The 21,084-nt window shown below is 30.7% G+C and overlaps 4 protein-coding genes across 5 annotated transcripts; 2 read left to right on the plus strand and 2 right to left on the minus strand.

The window, feature by feature from the left end:
• The first annotated feature begins 823 nt into the window (after positions 1-823).
• Positions 824-6,588, plus strand: LOC111003814 (protein N-terminal glutamine amidohydrolase). Its single transcript, XM_022274518.2, has 5 exons — positions 824-1,066; positions 1,158-1,311; positions 1,534-1,682; positions 1,757-1,881; positions 4,262-6,588. Exons 1-5 carry the CDS (start codon positions 957-959, stop codon positions 4,369-4,371), a joined length of 648 nt encoding a protein of 215 aa, XP_022130210.2. The 5' UTR covers positions 824-956; the 3' UTR covers positions 4,372-6,588.
• Positions 6,589-6,787: 199 nt separating this feature from the next.
• LOC111003813 (methionine aminopeptidase 1D, mitochondrial) lies at positions 6,788-8,953 on the minus strand. 2 transcript variants are annotated; one of them, XM_022274516.2, is made up of 6 exons: positions 8,738-8,953; positions 8,172-8,385; positions 7,902-8,093; positions 7,625-7,732; positions 7,405-7,558; positions 6,788-7,169 (listed from the first exon to the last, which is right to left on the minus strand). In XM_022274516.2, the coding sequence occupies exons 1-6, from the start codon at positions 8,788-8,790 to the stop codon at positions 6,979-6,981; spliced, it is 912 nt and encodes a 303-aa protein (XP_022130208.2). In that variant the 5' UTR covers positions 8,791-8,953; the 3' UTR covers positions 6,788-6,978. The 2 variants fall into 2 exon arrangements, with proteins under 2 accessions (XP_022130208.2, XP_022130209.2); XM_022274517.2 differs by having other exon boundaries at positions 8,546-8,952.
• Positions 8,954-9,233: 280 nt separating this feature from the next.
• On the plus strand, positions 9,234-13,591 carry LOC111003857 (cyclin-dependent kinase 10). The gene is made up of 8 exons (XM_022274594.2): positions 9,234-9,412; positions 9,495-9,613; positions 10,052-10,124; positions 10,237-10,411; positions 11,168-11,370; positions 11,738-11,965; positions 12,511-12,729; positions 13,376-13,591. Exons 1-8 carry the CDS (start codon positions 9,403-9,405, stop codon positions 13,558-13,560), a joined length of 1,212 nt encoding a protein of 403 aa, XP_022130286.1. The 5' UTR covers positions 9,234-9,402; the 3' UTR covers positions 13,561-13,591.
• A 377-nt stretch (positions 13,592-13,968) lies between these two features.
• LOC111003858 (zinc finger protein weckle) lies at positions 13,969-15,848 on the minus strand. Its single transcript, XM_022274595.2, has 5 exons — positions 15,578-15,848; positions 14,754-15,496; positions 14,491-14,679; positions 14,304-14,412; positions 13,969-14,212 (listed from the first exon to the last, which is right to left on the minus strand). Exons 1-5 carry the CDS (start codon positions 15,713-15,715, stop codon positions 14,105-14,107), a joined length of 1,287 nt encoding a protein of 428 aa, XP_022130287.2. The 5' UTR covers positions 15,716-15,848; the 3' UTR covers positions 13,969-14,104.
• Between the last annotated feature and the right edge of the window lie 5,236 nt (positions 15,849-21,084).

The raw sequence follows: 21,084 nt of genomic DNA on the forward strand, positions 1-21,084 counted from the left end.
CTAGGACAACGCACCGCCCTCCTTTTTCCAATATAAAATGAAATATCAACTCAAGTAAAAGATAATAACGTCACTATAACAAAAGCGCACTTTTCATTAGACTTCATCAACAGCTGGCCATATTGGTTAGGATAAAGTTACCATAATCAATAGTCAATACGCAAACTTATTTTACAGTAAAACTAAATAATCCTGTTATTTTGAGTAAAAAAATGTGGAAAAAATTATTTAAAGAAATAATGGTGTGTGTATTATATTTAAATTAAGTATGTACATTAAAAACACTTAAATTCTATAATATTATAGTCTACAATACTCTTTTTAAAATACGTTTTTACTTCTAGCCTCTAGGTAAAGAGAGCGTAGATATTTTTTTTATTAAAAATGGCAGCATACATAGCACAGATAAAACACAGTTGACATTACAAGATTACTTATAAGTATTCTGCCGTCAGTGTTCCAGAATTGGTTTCTGCTCATATCTAGATTCCTACTAATGCTCATATTCTAGTAAAGTGGGCTAAATACAGGCTTTGAAACTATCTATTCTATATGAAGTTTAACATATTTAACTGCACTCAGGTGATTTGAGAAACGAATTAGAATATGTACCTAAGATTATACTGAATACAGGAGACTTCTTAAGTTAGTATTTAGAAATATGATTTTTCGTATGTTATGAAGAAGGTGAGTCTCCGAAGGAGGACAATAAATATTTATCTCGCTTACTTGTTATCTATCAGCTTACATATTACTTACTTTAAAAAAAGGAAATCTATTAGTTCTTCACCTATGTTATATTGACAGACGACACTCGACAGTAAGTCACTGTGAAGTCATAATAATCATTACTCAAATACTCAATAGTGAAAACAGTGTAAACTGTAAAGTGCAAACCAAACAGCTAGGACAGTATACTGCATACTAAAAGAAAACTTGGAAAGTAAAAATTGAAAATGTCGGTCAGCCAAGTTCACCAACCCAATATTGATACGAAGAAAAGTGATAAAAATTTAAAGCTTTTGTTTCCAAAGCAAGCTGAATGTTCTTATGTGTCGTGTTATTGGTAAGTAACATGAAATTTTATTTTAATATTTTCTGTCCATTGCGGTAAAAAAGATCTTGAATTTCTATCGTCTGTTATTGCGGCACTGCAGTGAAGAAAATGTCTGGAAGCTCTGTCAGGATGTATCTTTAAGAGTTCCGGAAGAATTGGATCGATGTTTTGTGGTATTCATATCGAATCCCTGTCGCACTGTGCCTTTATGGAAACAAAGGGCTGGGCGCGAAGAAGATCGCCTCGTCATTTGGGTGTGTACTAAGTCACTCAATGTTTCATTGCATGGGTTTTATTATTTGATTTATATTCTGTAAGTTAATCTATATTTTGTGTTTATATTACTATTTTTTTTAGTTTTCTGAATTAATATTTTAAAAACATATTTATTTGCAAAAATATTTTAATTTATGTAACATCTTGGACATTCAATATGTATCTATGTTAATTTAATACAAATGTTAAATTGTTTACAGGACTACCATGTCATATTCTTATACTCAATTGACTTGAAGTCATGTTTGGTTTATGACTTAGATTCTGAGCTTCCATTCCCAACATTCTTCCATAAATATGTTACAGAAACATTTCGTACAGATCAAGTTCTGAAATCTGATTTCCACAGGTAATGTGATTTATGATTAGAGGTAATTTTAATAATATTTTATATTTCAACACTTGCATAATTTATTTTTTCAGGTTCTTTAGAGTTGTGCCAGGTAAATATTTCTTACAGCATTTTTCATCGGATCGACGTCATATGAAAAGACCTGATGGTTCCTGGATTAAACCACCACCACCATATTCTGCTATATCTACATCAGGTAAAACTTGTATATTATTAATATTTTATGAATGTTTACCACTTTATTTATTTATAAGTAATCTTAAGTTAAAAGTTACACATATCCATATTATAAAAGAAAACACTTAGACATGTACAAAAACAGATTACATTGATAAACAATATATACAAAACAGAGAACATAATTCAATTAAGGACATAAATAGATAAAAAAGGAAACTAACAATTAAACAAACAACAACTAAATATTGTAAAAATTATGTTTGCGTCTATATTATTGCATTTGAAAAGGAAGAGACCCAAATAAGGACCCAAAGAGGCAATTTTATATGTATTTCAATTTTCTTAAAATGGGAATTGTAAGTAATAATTATAAGTCATATAAATACTTTGTATTATTGTAGATCTTCGGTTGAAATAACAAAAAAATATTAAATTGTACTAAATAACTAAACAATATTTTAAATAGACACATAATTAATACAATTTTATCTTATATATAGTTCATATACTTACATATAGGTTTGTAAATCAATTTATACATTTTATATAGATATTAGATTTGACCATTATTTGGTGGAATTGCAAGGATAACTTGACTTGGGCCTACTTGACTTACACACATATCAATTCGTATTTAACTTTTTCCTTTTTAAGAAAAAAATATGCAACATTAAAAATAATGCTTGCATGTATAGGGTGTCTCAGTAAGAGTGCACTTTTTAAAATTTTAGTAATGTTTTTTCATGCAAGTGACAAGTCTGAAATTTCACAGCTGTCTTCTCTGTTTATTCCGATTATTAAAAATAGAGAGCTTTTCGAAAGAACAATGCGTTACAATTGTGAAAACTCATTACAAAAATGGGGAAAGTTACGCTGAAACCGCTCACAGACTTTCAGTTTTCAAGTTCGCTCGCAGACAAATTTTCAGCATCAAATGTGTCCACCATTCGAAGAGTGGTAAAAAAATTTGTAGAAACTGTGTCAATAATGGATAATAAGAATCTTTTAGGTTTAGGTTGGTCTTTTTTTAAACGTTGCTGCTGTAAACGACTGTACCTATCGCCGAAAACCAAAAAACATCAATTCGAAATCGATCTAAACAACTTCAAATTTCACAAAGCACTACGCAGCGAATTTTGACTGAAGACCTCCATCTTCATGCGTTCAAGCTTCAGTTAATTCAGGAGCTCTAATCAGCAGTGCACGGAACGCGCCGGCAATTCGTTCCATGCGTAATGGAGCAAAGTGAAGTCGATGCCCTATTTTTCGAAAAAAGTTATTTTCTGCGATGAAGCGCATTTCCGTATGGCTTGGAATACACCAAGATCGTGCGATTTAACGCTGTGGGATTTTTTTCTTAGGAGTTTCGTGAAATCTCAGGTTTATGCTAATGAACCCGAAAAACTATTCTTGAGCTCAATCGTAAATCCAATGCGGCATCGGTGTGATGCCGCAGCCACATCTCTGTGCAAAACTCATGGAAAATTTCATGAAAGAGTAATGGCCTGTCATCGGAGCTCATTTGCCGGATATTTTATACCATACTTAATTGGAACATGTCTTCTTTACAATACAATAAAAATATCACAACTCTGTCACAAAATACTTGATTTTATTTTAAAATGAAAAAGTGCACTCTTACTGAGACAACCGTTATAAACAACATTGTAATAATCCTAATATTTCCATTGCTACTTAAATTTGAAAAGTATTTTAAGAGTTGGGCAAAAATAAACATAAGTAAATATTGGTAAAAAATATCATTATCCATGTGAAAATCTTTATTGTGTAATTTTCTTACAAATGCAGTAGTAAAAGATAATTTACTTAAGATTCACTTGTTTTAATTCGTAAATTCAGTATTACTTTTAATTTAAAAGATAAATGCTTGTCATTTTAAATTTTATAACTTTTGGTTCTTTTGCAACATAATATTTTTGAAATAAACTCTCGTCGCCACCATAGCTACACCTAACTCCTCTTTTCTCTTTCCTTTTTCCTGAATTTCTTGCTATATATTTATGTACAGGACCATAAGTAGAAAGTAAAGTCAGATATAGATTTTGACTAAACACTACAAATGCCGATTTGTTTTATGCAATACCTACTCGATCTCCCTTTATCACTTACTCAATGCGCCAAAGGAGTTTCTCTTTAATAATAATATTTATTTACACTAGAATATTTATGATTTTAAGATGTAAAATAAGTTTAAGCAAAACTTCGATTGAGTCATAGTTTTTTGCTTATCAGTGTCGGCATCCCATGGTAGTCACAATTTTCAATATATTTTCTTAACAAGAACATTGCTGGTGTTTACTTCGTGTTTGCTACTACTTATTTTTATCTATATCTTAAGTAACATGTATTTAATGATGAATGAAACAATTTTTCAGCATCTTCTCACAACTTAGACGAGTACATCAACATGGATGCAGATATTGGCCCAGGGCAAGTTTTTAATCTTACTGAATTTGTGCAAAGATTCTATAAGATAGAAAAGTGAGGATATATTTAGAAAACGGTAATTATGTTGACTTATTCAAGATTTAATTGGTTTTGCATTATTATGATACTTTTGTTTGAAGTTATCAAATTGAACTAATATTTAAGCGTTGTATTTATACTTATACTGTAGAATTTTTTACCAAGTACATTTATTCTCAGTTTTCATCAAATAGGCTTTTTTAGACTTTACCTCTTATGATAAAGATGTTATAATAAAACTAAGAGTTTTCAAAATATATTAATGGCAGCACTAAATAACACAGTATGAGGTTTTGTGCACAGACACTGTTAATTCTAAATTATACAGGTGTCTTGATATAATAATAAAACAGTAAAATAGGATTTGTGTAGCTTTTGCAAAACGTATTTTCAATGGCATTCACATGGCCTCTAAATCTGTTGGATCAACTAGAGAGGGAATTTTTTAACAATGTATATTATAAAATGGTTTTAGCATTTGAAATGGAGAAAAGCTTGACAATATTGAAACATTTATTTGTAGGCCTAGCTTGATTCCTAAAGCAATTGGTGTACAATATAAATGTCAAATACTCTTTATTATTATTAATAAAAAATGTTTATATGGTTCATTAAAAACATTTTACAAAGCAACATTTAATAACTATAAATTTTTAAACTGTAAGTTCCTGCCTGTTTGCCCCGTTCTATAAAAAAAAATACTATTTTCGGGAACTGACATGATATAAAATTATGCTTTTAATGGTTGACCTAAAACACCATTTTGCCCATTCCTCAGCATTTAATATTAATATTACATGCCAGACGAACAAAAAACTCCTTGAAAGTTCTATGTAAAATATATTGCAGCCTACATATTTCGTGTCGTCGGTAATTTTCGATACTTATCACATTGCGTGTGAATAATATGTAAGCTAGCAGTTGCGATTAACTGTAATTAAATTAACGCTTTAAACTTAAAATGTTGATACCTACATTTCTGTATTGATCGCCCCATTTTTTTACTAGGTACTGTCGTACTTAAATTCACATTGACGGCTAATGTGTGTTATAAGAGTTTATTTATTTGAAATGATATTAAAATATTGTCTTCTAAGAAAAATAAATAAGTCATTAGTGGTGTATAAGACGAGCGCGTAGCTTTTGTATGTTGTTAAAATTTGCTCTACAAGTGTGCGATTTTCATAAGGTTTATTATTATGTCAAATTGAAATATCAAGGCCTCCAAAAGGCGAATTACAAATTGTGTAACAATCTATTCCAAATAATAGCATTTACCTTAAAGAGTATATAATAATATTCCTACATAAGCTTTCTGAGGTTGCATGCTTGTAGTTCATACTGACTTACTTATTAAGTCTATTTAATAATTTTGTATCAACTTTTATACACTCTTTTTATCCTTCCCTAGCACCCTTAGCGTTATTATATAGTAATGTTTAATATACAAAGATTAATGCATTTAATTTGTTATATAATTATTCTTATCTTGAGCTTATAACTGGATATATTTTACTATAAAGTTGAATTACAAGATATTTCATAATCAGCCAAAAATAACCTTTAATGTACAAATTTATTTAGATTTTATCCAGATAATCTAGGTTAACTAGGTTTTTAATAAAGGAATGTTTTTTGAATGATTGCCAAGTATTATATAAAAAACTATATCTTTCACATATTTTATAAACTTAACACTTATCATATAATATAATACACCTACAGCCAAGTTAACATCATGAATTTTTATGACTTAATAGTTAATATAAATTAGTTATTGTAAACATTTTCATAATATTACTGAGTTAATAAATTTTATTAATTGTTGTTTAAAAAATTCTAGTCAATATATTAGTCAATCTTATATTAAACTTAATGTTTTAAAAATGTGTTAAACTTTTGTTAAATGCTCACTTTAAATATTTATGTATAAGTAATTTTTATAATAGCTCTAACTTATGATAATCAATTTTACTATTTCTAATTATAATCTTATATGATAACACATGTAAAATAAGTGTTATGATGTCATGGAGATTTACTCTCATACATTGCTAGCTCATGTTTAATATGCGTTATTGTACTAAGAACCATAAATCTCTTTATCTTAGTAGAAAAGTTGTTTAATCAGGCGTAGCTAGATTAAATATGGGACCAATGTAACAAGAATGTATGAACACCATATGAAGATTGCAAAAGGGGCTGTGGTTTCCCACTGGTTACGCCTTTATCTATATCTAATATCACTGAATTATTTAGATTAACACACAATCGATACCTTCCTTCTACGCCTTTACATTTTATCTATCGACTGACAAGCCAGAGTGATAATGTGCTTGTGCTTTATGTACTATGTTGATTTTATTTAAAAGTTATTATTAAAATGCTAAATAAAATAGCTCTTTAATAATAACTAAAATAAATAAAACATCAAATATGCTGATGAATTTTTATTTCTATTACATATGATTGAACTTTTAGACATGTTAATTTTTTTTTATTACCAATAGTTAAGGTAATTTCAGTGCACATTTAATTACATTAAACTATTATATATATACCTGCAGCATTGATTTAGTATAATTTTTTTTTTTTCACAGTACAGTTCCACTCTTTAAAAATTGTGCTACCTTGTTAAAATTTCTGAACCACCTTCTGTTATTAATATAGTATGTTCACATTGAGCTGTTCTAGATCCATCTTCTGTAACTACAGTCCAACCATCATCTAATATGTATGTATTTTCTCGGCCATGAGATAATACTGGTTCTATAGTAAATGTCATACCAACTTTCATCAAACCAGGATATCTGTTAACTGGGAAATTAATACATAATCAATTTAAAGTACATACATATAAATATATATATTAAACTATTAATTTAAATTACACTTTAAACACACAATTACACAATGTTTAATACAGTTAAATTTAAGTGTTTAATTACTTAATTAATGATTGTTTAGTAATCTTGCTGCTTTTACAAAGTATATAGAATTTTTAAGATTTAATAGGAAATAATGAAAACTTTCACTCTATTTTGTAACTTACTCATATGAAAGATATCTGGAGGACCATGAAAGTATTTGCCAATGCCGTGTCCAGCAAAGGCTGGCAAAACTGTCAGTCCTTTACTCTTTGCATATCTGTGTATCCTTAGACCAATATCACAGAAAGGAACATCAGGTCCACATAGTTTGATAGCCTACAAAACCATCACATATTTTGATTTCTTTCAAAGATCAAAGCAGGACAGAAAATTAAAATTAACCTGTGAAAGGCATTCTTCAGTCACTAATACCAGTTCTTGGCCCTTTGCATCAACTTCACCTACTAAAAATGTTTTTGAGCAATCTCCATGATAACCATTGTAATAAACCTGAAAAAATAATTCTATACTAATATAAAAAGCTAAAGTTTGTTTGTTTTTTTTTCAAAACACTTCTACTACTACTACTGTACAAAAACTATTGAACAATTGTAATAAGTTGTGTACATAATAGAGGAAAAATATTTATCATAGTTCTGTTATAAAACAATACACTTACTGTAATATCTACATTAACTATATCACCATTTGCTAATGGTCTAAGATCTGGGATACCATGTACAGCAACATTATTTACAGATGTACAAACACTTTTAGGAAACCCTCTATAGTGCAATGGTGAAGGATAGGCATTAGCACTAATAATGAAATAGTGAATTAAATCATCAATGTCATCTGTTTTTACACCAGGCTGAAACAGTCAATTAAACCAAAAACAATATAACTTCTGGGTACAGTGTGTAACTTTATTTGCACATAAAACACCCACTTGAATAAAAGACTGCATTCTATTTAATATGCTTGCTGCAAGCTGGCAACTAGCACGCATTCCATTTATCTGTTCTTGATCTTTGGTTTCTGGTACTTTAGGAATTCCACGGGGAAGGCCTGTTACATAATCCGGTCTTGGTATATGATCAGGCACTGGCCTACTGGGTGTTGTTTCAATTGGGTAAACTTTTTCATATGCACCAAATTTTTTTCTAAAATAAGAACTATAGTATAGTATTTAAAAACTAAAATGCATAGAAACAGAAACAAAACTTATTCAAATCTATTGGGACAATATTACCAGCACATAATACAAACCGAGTACCTAATATAAGGTGCAACAGTCTAGTTACAAATAAGTAATAAACTTACAACAATTTCATCTGATACAATGGACTAAGAACTCTTGGGATTCTCATTTTTATGTCTTCTTAATATATTTTTGTATTATCTTAAGGTAAAGGGACCAGTTTGGTGTTTAATTATTTTTCTTCATTCTTCACGAACAATAAAGGTATTTTTGGCACGCACTAAGTTATGATTTTTATTTATTAAATCTCTTACACGTGAGTTCTCCAAAATTGATCTATGGGCCTGGTCAAGCTTGAAATATGCATCACTAAATAAGACAAGTTTTTGTTTACAAAGGGAGATACTTTGAGATTTTAATTTTATTAAATAGTGTACTCTCAAATGTGTATTGAATATTTTGATATTTAAATTTTAAATAATTTTTAGTAGGTTGGTACCAAAGAATTCTGTGTTTTTTTGTTTTACATAAAATACTGAGTGAACTGTGAAGTGTCACTTAAATTATTATTTCCATAGATAATTCGTTAATACAATTAAATATATCAATAATTTCAGTTTTTTAGTCTTATAGTTAACGCAAGTATAAGACGAAGCCGAGAGCCATATATTCTAATTTCTAGTGTTTTTTTACTCTAATTGACGAAAATTGCGGCCAGAATATATTTTAAAATCGACATTGAGCAGGACTGACTTGGAACTCTGTCGTGTATAAGAACTCTGTGGTCATGTGATAGCGCTAGTCTGTAAATTGTTTTGTTTACAATTGCATTACATTACGCCTGCAATTTAAAACCGCAACCAAGTGCTTGATTGTCTAAAAATTTGTTAATTTTTAATAGTCTAAGACTAAAAAAATTCTTAATAGTTGATGAGGTATAAAAGGGTTGTCAGATCACCTTGTGTCTTGTTCAAAAGCGATGTCTCAGAGTAAGTTCTAAAACATATATTTTACGTTGTTAAATGTAAAATCTATTAAATTTAGATTAGTATTGATTTACTGATTACTCAGCTTCAGAAAAGCCGGTATCAAATCAAGATGTATCAGATCCCACGGGCCCAGCTGCTCGAAAAGGTGTTTTGGTGTCTTTTCGAACAGGAAAGACAATGGAAATACCAGAAAAGGATATTGTAAGTGACATAACCTCTGTATTTTCTAAATATATTTTTCTCTTAGTTTGTTATTTCAAAGAAAACTTGGATCTCATATTTCACTAATTTATTTACGCCCAGTTTCTGAAAGAGCAGTCAACGGTCTAAACGAAAATTACGTGAAAAACTTATAATGTATGGTTGGGGTTTAATTTCAGCAATAGTGCTTAAATTGTTCAAACATCTCTAAGATCTTCGTATTTATCAACCGTCGTCTTCTTATTTTATAACCGTAGTTATATCAAAAATGCATTTCAATTATGTTCAAAATATTTAAGTCTGCTAATGATCAAATTAATCATAAATCCAATTGTGCAATCTGCACTTATCCAGAGATTTGAAACTTGAATAGTAAATTTTTCAGAAAGTGGATTTTAATTAATAATAATATTTCAATAAAATTCAAAATATCTGCAGTTAGGAAGATGCCGCTTTGTTGGAGAATTTGAAAAACTGAATCGCATTGGTGAAGGAACTTATGGCATAGTATGTAAGTATAGCACCAATTATTAAACATTTTGTTTCATAATGTCATATATTTTATGATTATTTATTATATGATTTATTTTATGGTTATATATATTGAAATCTTTTAAAACCAGATCGCGCCAAGGATAAAGTGAGTGGAAATATCGTTGCATTAAAGAAGGTTAGAATGGATGTTGAAAAAGATGGATTGCCACTCAGTGGTCTTAGAGAAATACAAGTATTAATGGCATGTCACCATGAAAATGTGGTACAACTAAAGGAGGTACTAGTGGGACGGTCCCTTGAGAGGTATATTTTCATATTATATGTATTTATTATGACTATATAGGAATTATAGGCCTTTGTTAAACACAGGTATTCCCCCATATAATGCGAGGATTTCACACAATTTATTTTCGTACTGTGGAATTTACAATAATTTGTACTCACTTATTTGGTTTATATACATACTTGTTTCTTAATATTAGGTTTAAATTTTCTTTAGTGAGAAAAGTTAAACATGTATAATTCGTACGTACGTAAGTTTGCGCATCGTATAGCATCGCGGGACACAAACGACATCGAAGTCGACAGTCAACGAAATCGACACGGCACGCCCGCCGCCGCGCACCACCACCCGCCGCCATCCCAGCGATACCTAAAAATCTCTTCTGCACAGGCAAGGACATTAGTTCAAGATGCTTGCCGGCATCAGTACATAACGCGTAATATGGGGTCATACAAAGGCGTTATGCGAGAATCCTACAACGCGTTTCCTATAACGCATTATCACTTTACTTATTTACTTTATTATAAGAGGAATTACTGTATATTCTAATACATCAGTAAGTACCTTTCTATAAATAGGTCTACTAAAAGGTACTAACTGTTCCTTTTTGAAAGTGAAAGTATATTGATTTTATTTTATTTATAGCTTATAAATAGATACTATCATTAATTATGTACATTTTTCCATGGGTATATTTAATTTTATGATTAAATACTAGTCAAGTAGATGTAGAGTTAATTTGCCGATTAATAAACTTGTGACTAATATTGTTTCAGTATCTTTCTCTCAATGGAATATTGTGAGCAGGATTTAGCATCTCTACTTGATAATATGTCATCTCCATTTACCGAATCCCAAGTTAAATGTCTCATGTTGCAAGTGTTAAAGGGATTGAAATACTTACACTCAAATTTCATAGTGCACAGAGATTTGAAGGTATCAAACCTATTGCTTACTGATAAAGGTTGTGTAAAAATAGGTAAGAATTCTCATTCTCTCTACATTATGTCTAAGATTTATTTTGAATCATATTGCATGCTTAAATAATTTGAAAATATATGATAAATAATGTGTAAGCAATATTGCTAGTAACAGCTCTCTGCCAAATTAATGTGCTGTAATTGAATAATTTTTTAGCTTCATAATACTCACCATGATTGAATAAAGAGAAAAAGAAAGATGGAATTTGTGTTTTTTTTGTATCAAAGAATTTGTATTGAGTTTCTCATGGTTTTTAATTCAAACACGACATACTTAGATGAAATCGAATCTGCGATGAGTTTTGGTTAATAATGCTTAGAATTAAGTCATCTGCTTTTAGATATTATAGTTTATTGAATTTTCAGCTGACTTTGGCCTAGCTCGTTGGTTAGGTGCCCCAGCCAGATGTGCCACGCCTCGAGTTGTTACCTTGTGGTATCGTGCTCCTGAGTTACTCCTACAATCACCCAAACAGACCCCCGCATTGGATATGTGGGCAGCTGGTTGTATTTTGGGTGAATTGTTGGCTAACAAACCCTTGTTGCCGGGTAGAAGTGAAATAGAACAACTTGAGTTGATTGTTGATTTGCTTGGTGAGTTATTTTGTATACTAGAAATAGAAAAGTTTCATAGATTAAAAGACTTGGTAATGAAGGTAAACTGTGCTAAAGTTTTTTTTTTAATTTTTATATTTACATATTATTTTGAAACTTACAAAATAAACAAATTATTTTAGGTAAGAATGCAATATGCCTCAACAAGCTTTCATTATAATCTCATAATGAAAGCTTGTTGAGGTAAATTAAAAATATAGAATCAAATCAAATCAAAAATCATTTATTCATATAGGTAACATAAATCATAATGTACACTTATTAACGTCAAAAAAAAGAAATATACATATAATGATTCTAATTTTACATTTACTACCAGTTCTCAAATCAAGGGCGTAAAACGTAAGAGAAGAACTGGCAATAAATTCTCCGCAACCTTTTTAATCGCAAAGTTTTTTTTACACAATGTTTGCAAGGAGCTGCAACCATTACACCATGACATCTTGAGTAATAAAGATTAATAAAATCAATTAAAAACAAAGATTTGTCCTGTTCGCATTTATTGAATTATGGTGGTATAACAGGGACACCTTCGGACGCGATTTGGCCAGAATTCAGTTCATTACCGGCTCTACAAAACTTTACACTGAAGCAGCAGCCTTACAACAACCTAAAGCAGCGATTCCCTTGGCTTTCGGCTGCAGGCCTGCGGCTTCTTAACTTCCTCTTCATGTATGATCCAAAGAAGCGAGCAACTGCTGAAGAATGCCTCCAAAGCTCCTACTTCAAAGAACAGCCGTTACGTAAGTATTATTTGAAATCTCATATATTTTGGTGCCTGGAACCACAACCTGACTTTTTCGTAAAGGTATATTTGATTTTTAAGAAAATTTGCAAACAGCTTTGCAAGCTTTGTACCAAGTTTTGTGGTGGAATGGAGAGACTATGTAAGTTTTCCAACTCTAAATAGCAAGTTATAGTTATATAATATGTTTATTGCATAAATAAAAATTTAGTTATTTTCTATATTATAATGTATATATTATATATATTTATTTTCCTCCTCCTGCCTTAAATTATTGCTTTTGATAGGAAACTAGGCCTATAATGCTGAAATTACTTCAACCTCTAAGAAAAAAATGCTTGCAAAATCATTCCTTGAAAGAGTTTTGAGATTGACTTAGATCTAATTTATTAAATAAATGAAAAACTTATTTTTTCGACGTTTTCAGTTTCGTGTGCTTTAACAGCAACATAATTTATTTTCATACTTTATCGAATTTAGTTATTTTTCAAAGAGACATGTTTTAAATAAGAATAAAACGTTTATAATTGTTGAGATATATATCGTTTTATTTCATTTCAAACATCAAAGCAAACGCAGAATCCATACCGATAACCATAACCTATAGATAGACAAATTTTCCTACTATAATGACTTTTTTTCAGCCTGTGATCCGAAGTTGATGCCTAGCTTCCCTCAACACAGGAATATGAAAGGCCAAAAGGGAACATCAAATCAGCTGAACATACCCTTATCCAACCTAAACACTGGTGCCAACGATCAGACAAACAATCTCCCAGCTATTTCTGATCTCTTAGGATCTTTGGTCAAAAAACGGCGGCTAGATTAAGTTTTGATTGACATTAAACCATTGATTTTAACAAAATATTTTATTTCCAACGTCAAATGTCGCTAATGTTATAAACAAGTTGTTTTTGAACTCGCTTCTGGTTCGGTTTGAGTTCTCGAGATTTACGCATTCCAGCATACAAATAAACATATGATTATGTGTTCTAATATTACTATATTAGAACACATAATTTAGGCAACTAAAAATGAAATTGAACTCAATAAAAAAAGCATTGAAATCTTAATAATATTCATGCAAAACTGTGTTTTCAGTGACCAGATTCAAGCCAAGCGAGTATATTTACTTAAGTATTTTCAAAGAATCGTTACGCGACAGGTCCTCTGTTATCGGTGATAATAAAAAATGCTCATGATAATATATAAATTATTTCAAATTTACTTTGACATTTTACATTTATAAATGTTACAATTTTTATGGAAAAAATTTTAGTACCGAGCTCTAAGATTAGCTCGTTTTGTATAAAACAGGTTTATCTTAGAGTAATACACAGGTTAAAAAGCAATGGGCTTTGTGAACATCGGCTCTAATCTGAGGACGCTTCTTCATCAGCGGATAGTCCCATAGCTTGTCGAAATCTTTGATACTTCTGTAACGTTAAAGTATCAACACTTTTCGCTTTCACTTTTTCTTTCTAAAACAAACGTATTTTAGGAATATCATTAAAATGTCTATGTTTTGTGCTTAATTATTTAATGAAACACTTATATGTATTCACCACTCACAATATCTCTTTCTTGTTTTTCTATATTTTTTAAAGTTCGAACACACTGAGAACACAAAATGACGTCTTCCATATGGTTAACAGTTTTCTTGCGGTGGTGATGTTTTAATCTGAAATAAAAAATGTTACCGAATTGTGTGTTATTTTAAATGTACTTTTGGAGAAAAATTATTGAATGAATAGCATACGTTTTCCCACAATAGTCGCACTGAAGTTTATCCGCCCGATGCGTAAGAAGATGCGCGCCTAATTCTCTGTACGTGGGGTAACGTTCCGAGCACCGCGGGCACAAAATCTTTCCTTCTGATCGTCCGCCGTTGGTTTGATGTTCTGTAAGTTCTTGTGACGTCTGGAAATTCTGATGACAGCTTTTGCACCTGAAATATGTTGTGTAGTTTTTAAGTTTGCAGAATTCCATTTCATCTTTAAAAAAGTAAACGTTATTTCATACATAAATATGTTCGGCTGCAAATGGAACGCCATGTGTTCAATAATTTTTTTCGGGTAGAAGTAATGAAACTTTTTATCACAGCAAGTTACATAGCCGGGGACGCCGTGTCTGTCTTTATAATGTTTCATTAAGGACCTAAAATGAAATCCAGTTTCATGACAAATGCAACATTCCATCTTGTAGAAAAGCGTGATTTGCATATCTAGAGCATGGCCTTGCTTGGCTGGACGACCATCGATTATTACTATTGGATCTAAAACATCTTGCGCTAGTTCATCTTCAACTATTCGTTTTTCATGAGTCGGCGATGGACTTTTATTAGCAGACGTTGTGCTGTTAAGTAAAGATTTATCTAACTTTTCCACTTGAGCAAATTCTTCTAGCGGCATAGCTTCTAAATATTTCATATCAGAAGCCGACTGTTTCTTAACTTGTTTGGGTCTTGCTGATTTTGTGTCACCTTGTTGTAATTCTGTTATAACTTCAGCGGGTTTTGGCAGAGTAGTAGGATTTGAAATTGTCTTTAGGTCTGTAGTGGTATTTTCGAGATTTCGGGCTGATAAATCATTTAAAAGGGTATAATTTTTTGTTTCATTTGGTTGTTTGTCTTCATTCTTCTTATTTCTGTGGAATTCTAAGAATTTTTGAGTTCTTTCCACTTTTACTGCATAGATATATGCATTACTAATTTGTTGTAGGCAATCATGACAAATAGCTTTTGGAAGGCAGTCATCTGTATGGATCTATGAAAAGATATAGCATTATTAGTGATTTTACGTTAACTATGTACATCGATGTTATTCAAATATACATTTAACACTTACAACAATATCGTATAGTTTTTTAATTTTGCGCTTTACTTCGGCACTAAGTGGCTTCAGCTTGATAACATCATTGCAAAGACACAATCTACAAGATAATTCGCGTACTATCGTTTTTTCTAATGTTGCAAAGTCGTTCATACCTACTAAATTCTTAAATCTGTTGTAAAAAGTTTAGCAAAAATGTTGATCGGTTTCTATTGTATTTTAATATGCGTCCATTGCAAAACGGATTTTACTTAAATAATTTAGATAAAAGGTGACAACATTTCAAATCAGCCCAAAAACCTTTGTAAAAATCCTAATGCCAAAAAACTGCCAGTACCTGTAGTAGCAATAATTAATGTTAAAGTCATCACAGATGAAAAAAATAAGTAGCTTATATTATATAGTATTTACAAGTCCTTTAAAATGAATATAGAAATAAACCGCGAATTATTACAACGTTCTATTGATTGAAGTAAAATTTATTATCTATTATAAATTCTTTAACAATGCCGAATGCGTTCTTATTTGTTAAAGTTAATTGTATCTAAATAATATTTAAAAAAATATATAGACCATTAATATAAGTACCTATATGAATTGTTCCGGCCACCACGAGCTACTACTTATTATTTTAAATGCATTTATTAAATAGCTCAGATTATATCATTTAACTTTACAAAAATAAAATTAAAAGTAGAAATCCTTTTTTCTTAGTTCTGTGATTTTTATATTAAAGTTCATTTTTATGTTTCGCTATTATTAATCAAATATTGTTTAAGCTGTACCGACTTTTAGTAGATAAACTGTATATATAGGCCTCTAACATGTTGTGAAGTGGGTCACAAGTTTTAAGCGCAGAACTTGAATAGTTTAACGCATGAACAAAGTTTCGAAGTTGACTTAGTTATAACAAGCGATTTAATGTATTTTAATGAATGTATTAAATATGATATATTACTCATAATTACGCTTAAGGTAGATAATAGATTCTTTATCATTTGGATTGATGCTTGATTGTTGCATTAGCTATAGGGATTCTATAGATCTTCCTTTAAGTGCCTCTGAATAGATGGAAAGATGGAAAGACGTCCCGCTGAGCTGTAATTGGTAATATACAATAATGTAATATGTAATAACCAATCCAAAACCAACTTTTTTTATTTCTAACATAATTCTATTCTTAATATAATTCATACCACTCCGTCTGCTCACACTATAACATTCTCAAAAGTGCGCTATCCATGCGAAAAAAATGATAATTTAAATTCTTCAATTCGTAATATCATTTTCAAAGAATGTTTAACGTAAACTAGCAATAAGCAATTGTCCATTCGTTCGTTAATAAATCCTTTATATATCGTGAAATGTATTCAATGGGAATGGTTGTAAATATTTTAAAATAAAGGGATGTTAAGGGAGTCCTAGGTTAAAATTCATAAACAATTATCTACTTAATTAATTACTGTTATTTTCACGTTTTCGGTAACTGTTTTTATACCCAGCATTCGTAAATACTTACTACTTAGGTGAGAGTGTGTGAAGAAACGAGATTAAAAAGTAAGCTCTTTTTTGTTATTTATATAAATGTTAAACTCATGTAGATAGCCAATCAAATGACGTGTATGTCTTCAAATAATCTAATGAACAAAGTCTATGTACTTAGATCTTGGTACTTTCAGTGCAGAAGAATATTATAAAATAGTTTGTTTATATTGTATTTTCATTGATTTACATGGTTCAATTAATAGTGGAATTTTAAATTGGAGGTGTCAAATTATTTTGTTTCGTAACATTTTTGTTTACCATAATTATCATGTATTTTAGAAAATATAGCATATAATATATACTGTAGATATGGCATTATATATGATGAGGTAAACTTTAATAAATAAATGCATGCATGTGCATGCATTGTAAATAGTTTTGGTAGTCTTAATGCTACAGTTGCATTTTCCACAATTGTATCACACACTGGGTATATTTTTGTTAAATTCTGAATATAGCAAAGTTTTTATACATTCCATAATTTTCTAAAATTCTATAGGTAATATATTAGAATAACATTGGAAATATAAACAATAAAACCGCTGCAGGGACGGACGGACCCCAATATTTTTTTGTAATTTAGATTGATTCCTTAATCATTACAATTAACACATAAAGCTTAAATTATGACGAGCAGCGGGTTCAAGGCACTGATCTCACTTTGCATCATAACCTCACCAACAAATCACATTTTTTGTTATTTGGGTAAATGCATTGTGCATACACTACCGAGTTGGGACTGCTTGGTGCGGGACAGTTACGTGGGACTCTCAATTGTGCATACCCACTAAAACCCCAAAACCCTCTTCAAAGTCAAGATGGCGCCTCCAACCACACGAGGCATTTGCTCAGCTCTGTTTAGTCGGAACAATATTCGTACTTTTATTAGTTAAGTAATTATTCTAAATTATAAAACAATTAAATAATAACAAAACAATACAAATTAAATTAAATTAACCAATCTTAAAAGAAATCTCAATCAAATCGGTTAATACCATAGTTACAATAAAAATCAACGGTCAATTGACTCGATCAGACATATCCTGAACCATGACACATGTAGGTATATATAATATAGTATTTTATATTTATTTATTATGTTAAGTAATATATACATATAAATATCTATCGCAGATAGGTTAAACCAATCATGCAAGTCACAGAGTCCCATGTATTTTAACACACTAAGTTCCAAGTCCGTTCAAATGTGATGAATAAAGTTCGGTGAGTCGTGATAGTCCTTAACTTTGCAAATACTGATTTAATTGGTTTTTGTGTTTAGTAAACTAGTTTTGTGTAACTCGATATTGGCTCTATGTAAATTACCTTGCGAAGGATAAAAAAGGTTATTTTCCTTAACGGTTTCAACATTAAGTACATGGCATATAGGTACATATATTATTCAACAACTTAGTGGTTGAACAGGAGATTTTTGAGGCTGAAAACTAAAAACCAATAAAAACTAAACAAACTTTACTCTCATTTGAACTTGAATTACCTACCGTCTCGAATTATACTTAAACTCTACTGCCGGTCTACGGCTGGAGAAGGTCAAGTAGGACATAAAAAAACAAAAGAAGGCCGAGGAAACCGGCATGTTATAACTCCGAAAATCGATCATGTTATAGAATGCTAATCAACTATTGGTCTATTGAAATATCAAAGGCATACTGCATACGCGTTTTCTACATGCCCCATTGGGATTCACTTTGTACATATTAATCCTTCCTAAATTTGCAAACTTAGTCAAACAATTTGGTATTCGAGCAGGATTTCCTCTTAGTAAAAGAACTTATTAAGAATATGTATTATATTTAAATTGGTTCACAGAACCATAGTTTTTTGAAATCATAAGCAAAAGTTGTACTAAAAGATTATTCAACGCAGTAGCGTTGTATGGGCTTCAATATCCATTTAAGTTCTAAGAAAAAATATTATGCTCAACAACAATTTCACTGTAATGAGGAAGATTTCTGTTGAAAAGAACTTTTAATCGGATCTCCATAATATTTTTGAGTGCCGCGACTTTTACCAACTACGGATAAACTAAATACGGGTTGTAATGACGTTGAGGGGATTTCGAGATGAGTAACTTACTTTTCTCTAAAGCGATTACAGAGGATCGTAGCTAAATTGGCATTAAATTTGCAACCTTGCAATGTTTTATCTCCTATTCGCCCCTTCCACCATGTATACCGATATAGTTTGTATATAGTTTTTATGAGTCTGACGTAAAGGATAGGCGATCACGTCCGAAGCTTTGTATATTCTGTAGGGTGCGTGAGGTCTGTTATTGTGATTTATGACATAATTACCGCCAAGGAACATAAATAACTTAAGAGAGCTTGAAAATAACGTGCAGTTTTCTCGTTTAATCATACGCAAAAACAAAAAAAAAATTACACTACAAATACAAATGATTTTCAAAATCTTGCGAGGTACTTCTCAAAGTTTGATCAGACAAAAACATCTGTGGCAAATGTTACTTCTACTTAATTGAAAGCTGGGGTTTTGAAGTTTTACAATAAAGCTCAGTTACTTTCAGTGAGTTTTTTATCAATCGCAAAAAATACACCAATATGATATACAATTTTTTACAAAACTTACAAAGGTTTTACAAAACTTAGCAACTAATTAAACAAAACAAAAATTAAATAAAACATATAACTCAACTTATATGTAGATTTGTTTTTTCTACTTTTTTTATCGATCACATTGATACCCATAGATTTGCGCGAAATTTCTTTCAACAAATAGTTGAATTTATATTAAATCAACGATTAGATATAGTTTTTCCACGCTCTACGTCCATGACTTGCGAACTGGTAGAAAATGTAAATTTACAATTAATTTAACTTTTTTTGGCGTTCATAAGTGTACTTATGAATAAAGATATTTTGAGTTACATATAGACAATGTGTCAAGATATGTTCATGAAAACTTAGTTTTCTTACAACTACCATCGACGACGTGTAACTTAGTTGATACAGTGCACAACCTGCCGATCCCGGGGTTGATACCCGTAGATGTTACGTTGATAGGTACAATAGTCGCTTGCCGAATAATAACAGTACAATGCCTAACCTAATAATTTCCAGTTAATCAAATCGTGGCCGTACGTAGAGGAGTGGATACGAAAGGTAATGTGGTTTGGCCATGTAGAAATCAAGAATGAGAAGCGTTGAGAAAGTGAAATTGAGTTGGGAATCATATATACCTGGATCAAATCTTCGTTACTAGAGAAGGAACAAGTTAAAAGTATCTATAACCGATAATGCATAGTGAATGTCATCAAAGTGGACGAAGCGAGATGTGAGGACTGTATTACGTGGAGATCCATCTCTGTCTACCCCATCGAAACAGGCGTGATAATATAAATAAATAAAACTGTAATTTGGAGAATGAAATAGGCTATGACGTGGGGAAATTTATCTTAAATCTTAGGTATCCTTTACATTACGATGATACTTAAACTATATTTAAGTGTCGTAAAGTCGGCCTATTAAGTTGTTGAGCAGCACGGGTACTTAAAAAATACAAGAAACACATTTTATATCTTCTTTATAGCTTTCGTGTGCGATTAGCATTACAATTAGGTTCGTGCCATATTCATTGTAAACAAGATTAAGTGGAAATTGGAGAAAATCAAAATGTGTCACGCACTCTTAGTAAAAGATTTTTTATAGATAAGACAACATTTAACAATTTTAACGCGTGATGGTAGAACGGCTATAAAAACCAGAAATAAGTGTGCATCAATTAGTTTTAATAATGCTTAATAAAACAGAAAGTGTATTCCCAATCGTTACACTTAAGTAGAAGCCTTCTTTGAATTTATGTTATGCATTAGTATACACAGTACACCACCACCATTGCCTTTATAATAGAAAAAATAGAAGAAACCAATCAATGTTTGAACCATTAATGTCTTCAGATAAAAAAATCTTAATTCCTTTTACGCTCTGAGCTAAGCACAC

Source organism: Pieris rapae, chromosome 1 (assembly GCF_905147795.1).
Source record: "Pieris rapae chromosome 1, ilPieRapa1.1, whole genome shotgun sequence".
In the NCBI taxonomy this organism is placed as follows: Eukaryota; Metazoa; Arthropoda; class Insecta; order Lepidoptera; family Pieridae; genus Pieris; species Pieris rapae.

Excerpts from the sequence above, each read along its gene's own strand:
- LOC111003814 (XM_022274518.2), top strand. The coding sequence starts at position 957 with ATGTCGGTCAGCCAAGTTCACCAACCCAATATTGATACGAAGAAAAGT. Across the intron at positions 1,683-1,756 it reads CTGAAATCTGATTTCCACAG|GTTCTTTAGAGTTGTGCCAG; the intron begins GTAATGTGATTT and ends TTATTTTTTCAG. Across the intron at positions 1,882-4,261 it reads TTCTGCTATATCTACATCAG|CATCTTCTCACAACTTAGAC; the intron begins GTAAAACTTGTA and ends ACAATTTTTCAG.
- LOC111003813 (XM_022274516.2), bottom strand. The coding sequence starts at position 8,790 with ATGCATATTTCAAGCTTGACCAGGCCCATAGATCAATTTTGGAGAACT. Across the intron at positions 8,386-8,737 it reads CAATTTTGGAGAACTCACGT|AAAAAAATTTGGTGCATATG; the intron begins GTAAGAGATTTA and ends TTCTTATTTTAG. Across the intron at positions 7,733-7,901 it reads TAGTTAATGTAGATATTACA|GTTTATTACAATGGTTATCA; the intron begins GTAAGTGTATTG and ends TTATTTTTTCAG.
- LOC111003857 (XM_022274594.2), top strand. Across the intron at positions 11,966-12,510 it reads GTTGATTGTTGATTTGCTTG|GGACACCTTCGGACGCGATT; the intron begins GTGAGTTATTTT and ends GTGGTATAACAG. Across the intron at positions 12,730-13,375 it reads CTTCAAAGAACAGCCGTTAC|CCTGTGATCCGAAGTTGATG; the intron begins GTAAGTATTATT and ends ACTTTTTTTCAG.
- LOC111003858 (XM_022274595.2), bottom strand. The coding sequence starts at position 15,715 with ATGAACGACTTTGCAACATTAGAAAAAACGATAGTACGCGAATTATCT. Across the intron at positions 14,680-14,753 it reads TTGCAGCCGAACATATTTAT|GTGCAAAAGCTGTCATCAGA; the intron begins GTATGAAATAAC and ends AACATATTTCAG. Across the intron at positions 14,213-14,303 it reads AAAAACAAGAAAGAGATATT|AAAGAAAAAGTGAAAGCGAA; the intron begins GTGAGTGGTGAA and ends CGTTTGTTTTAG.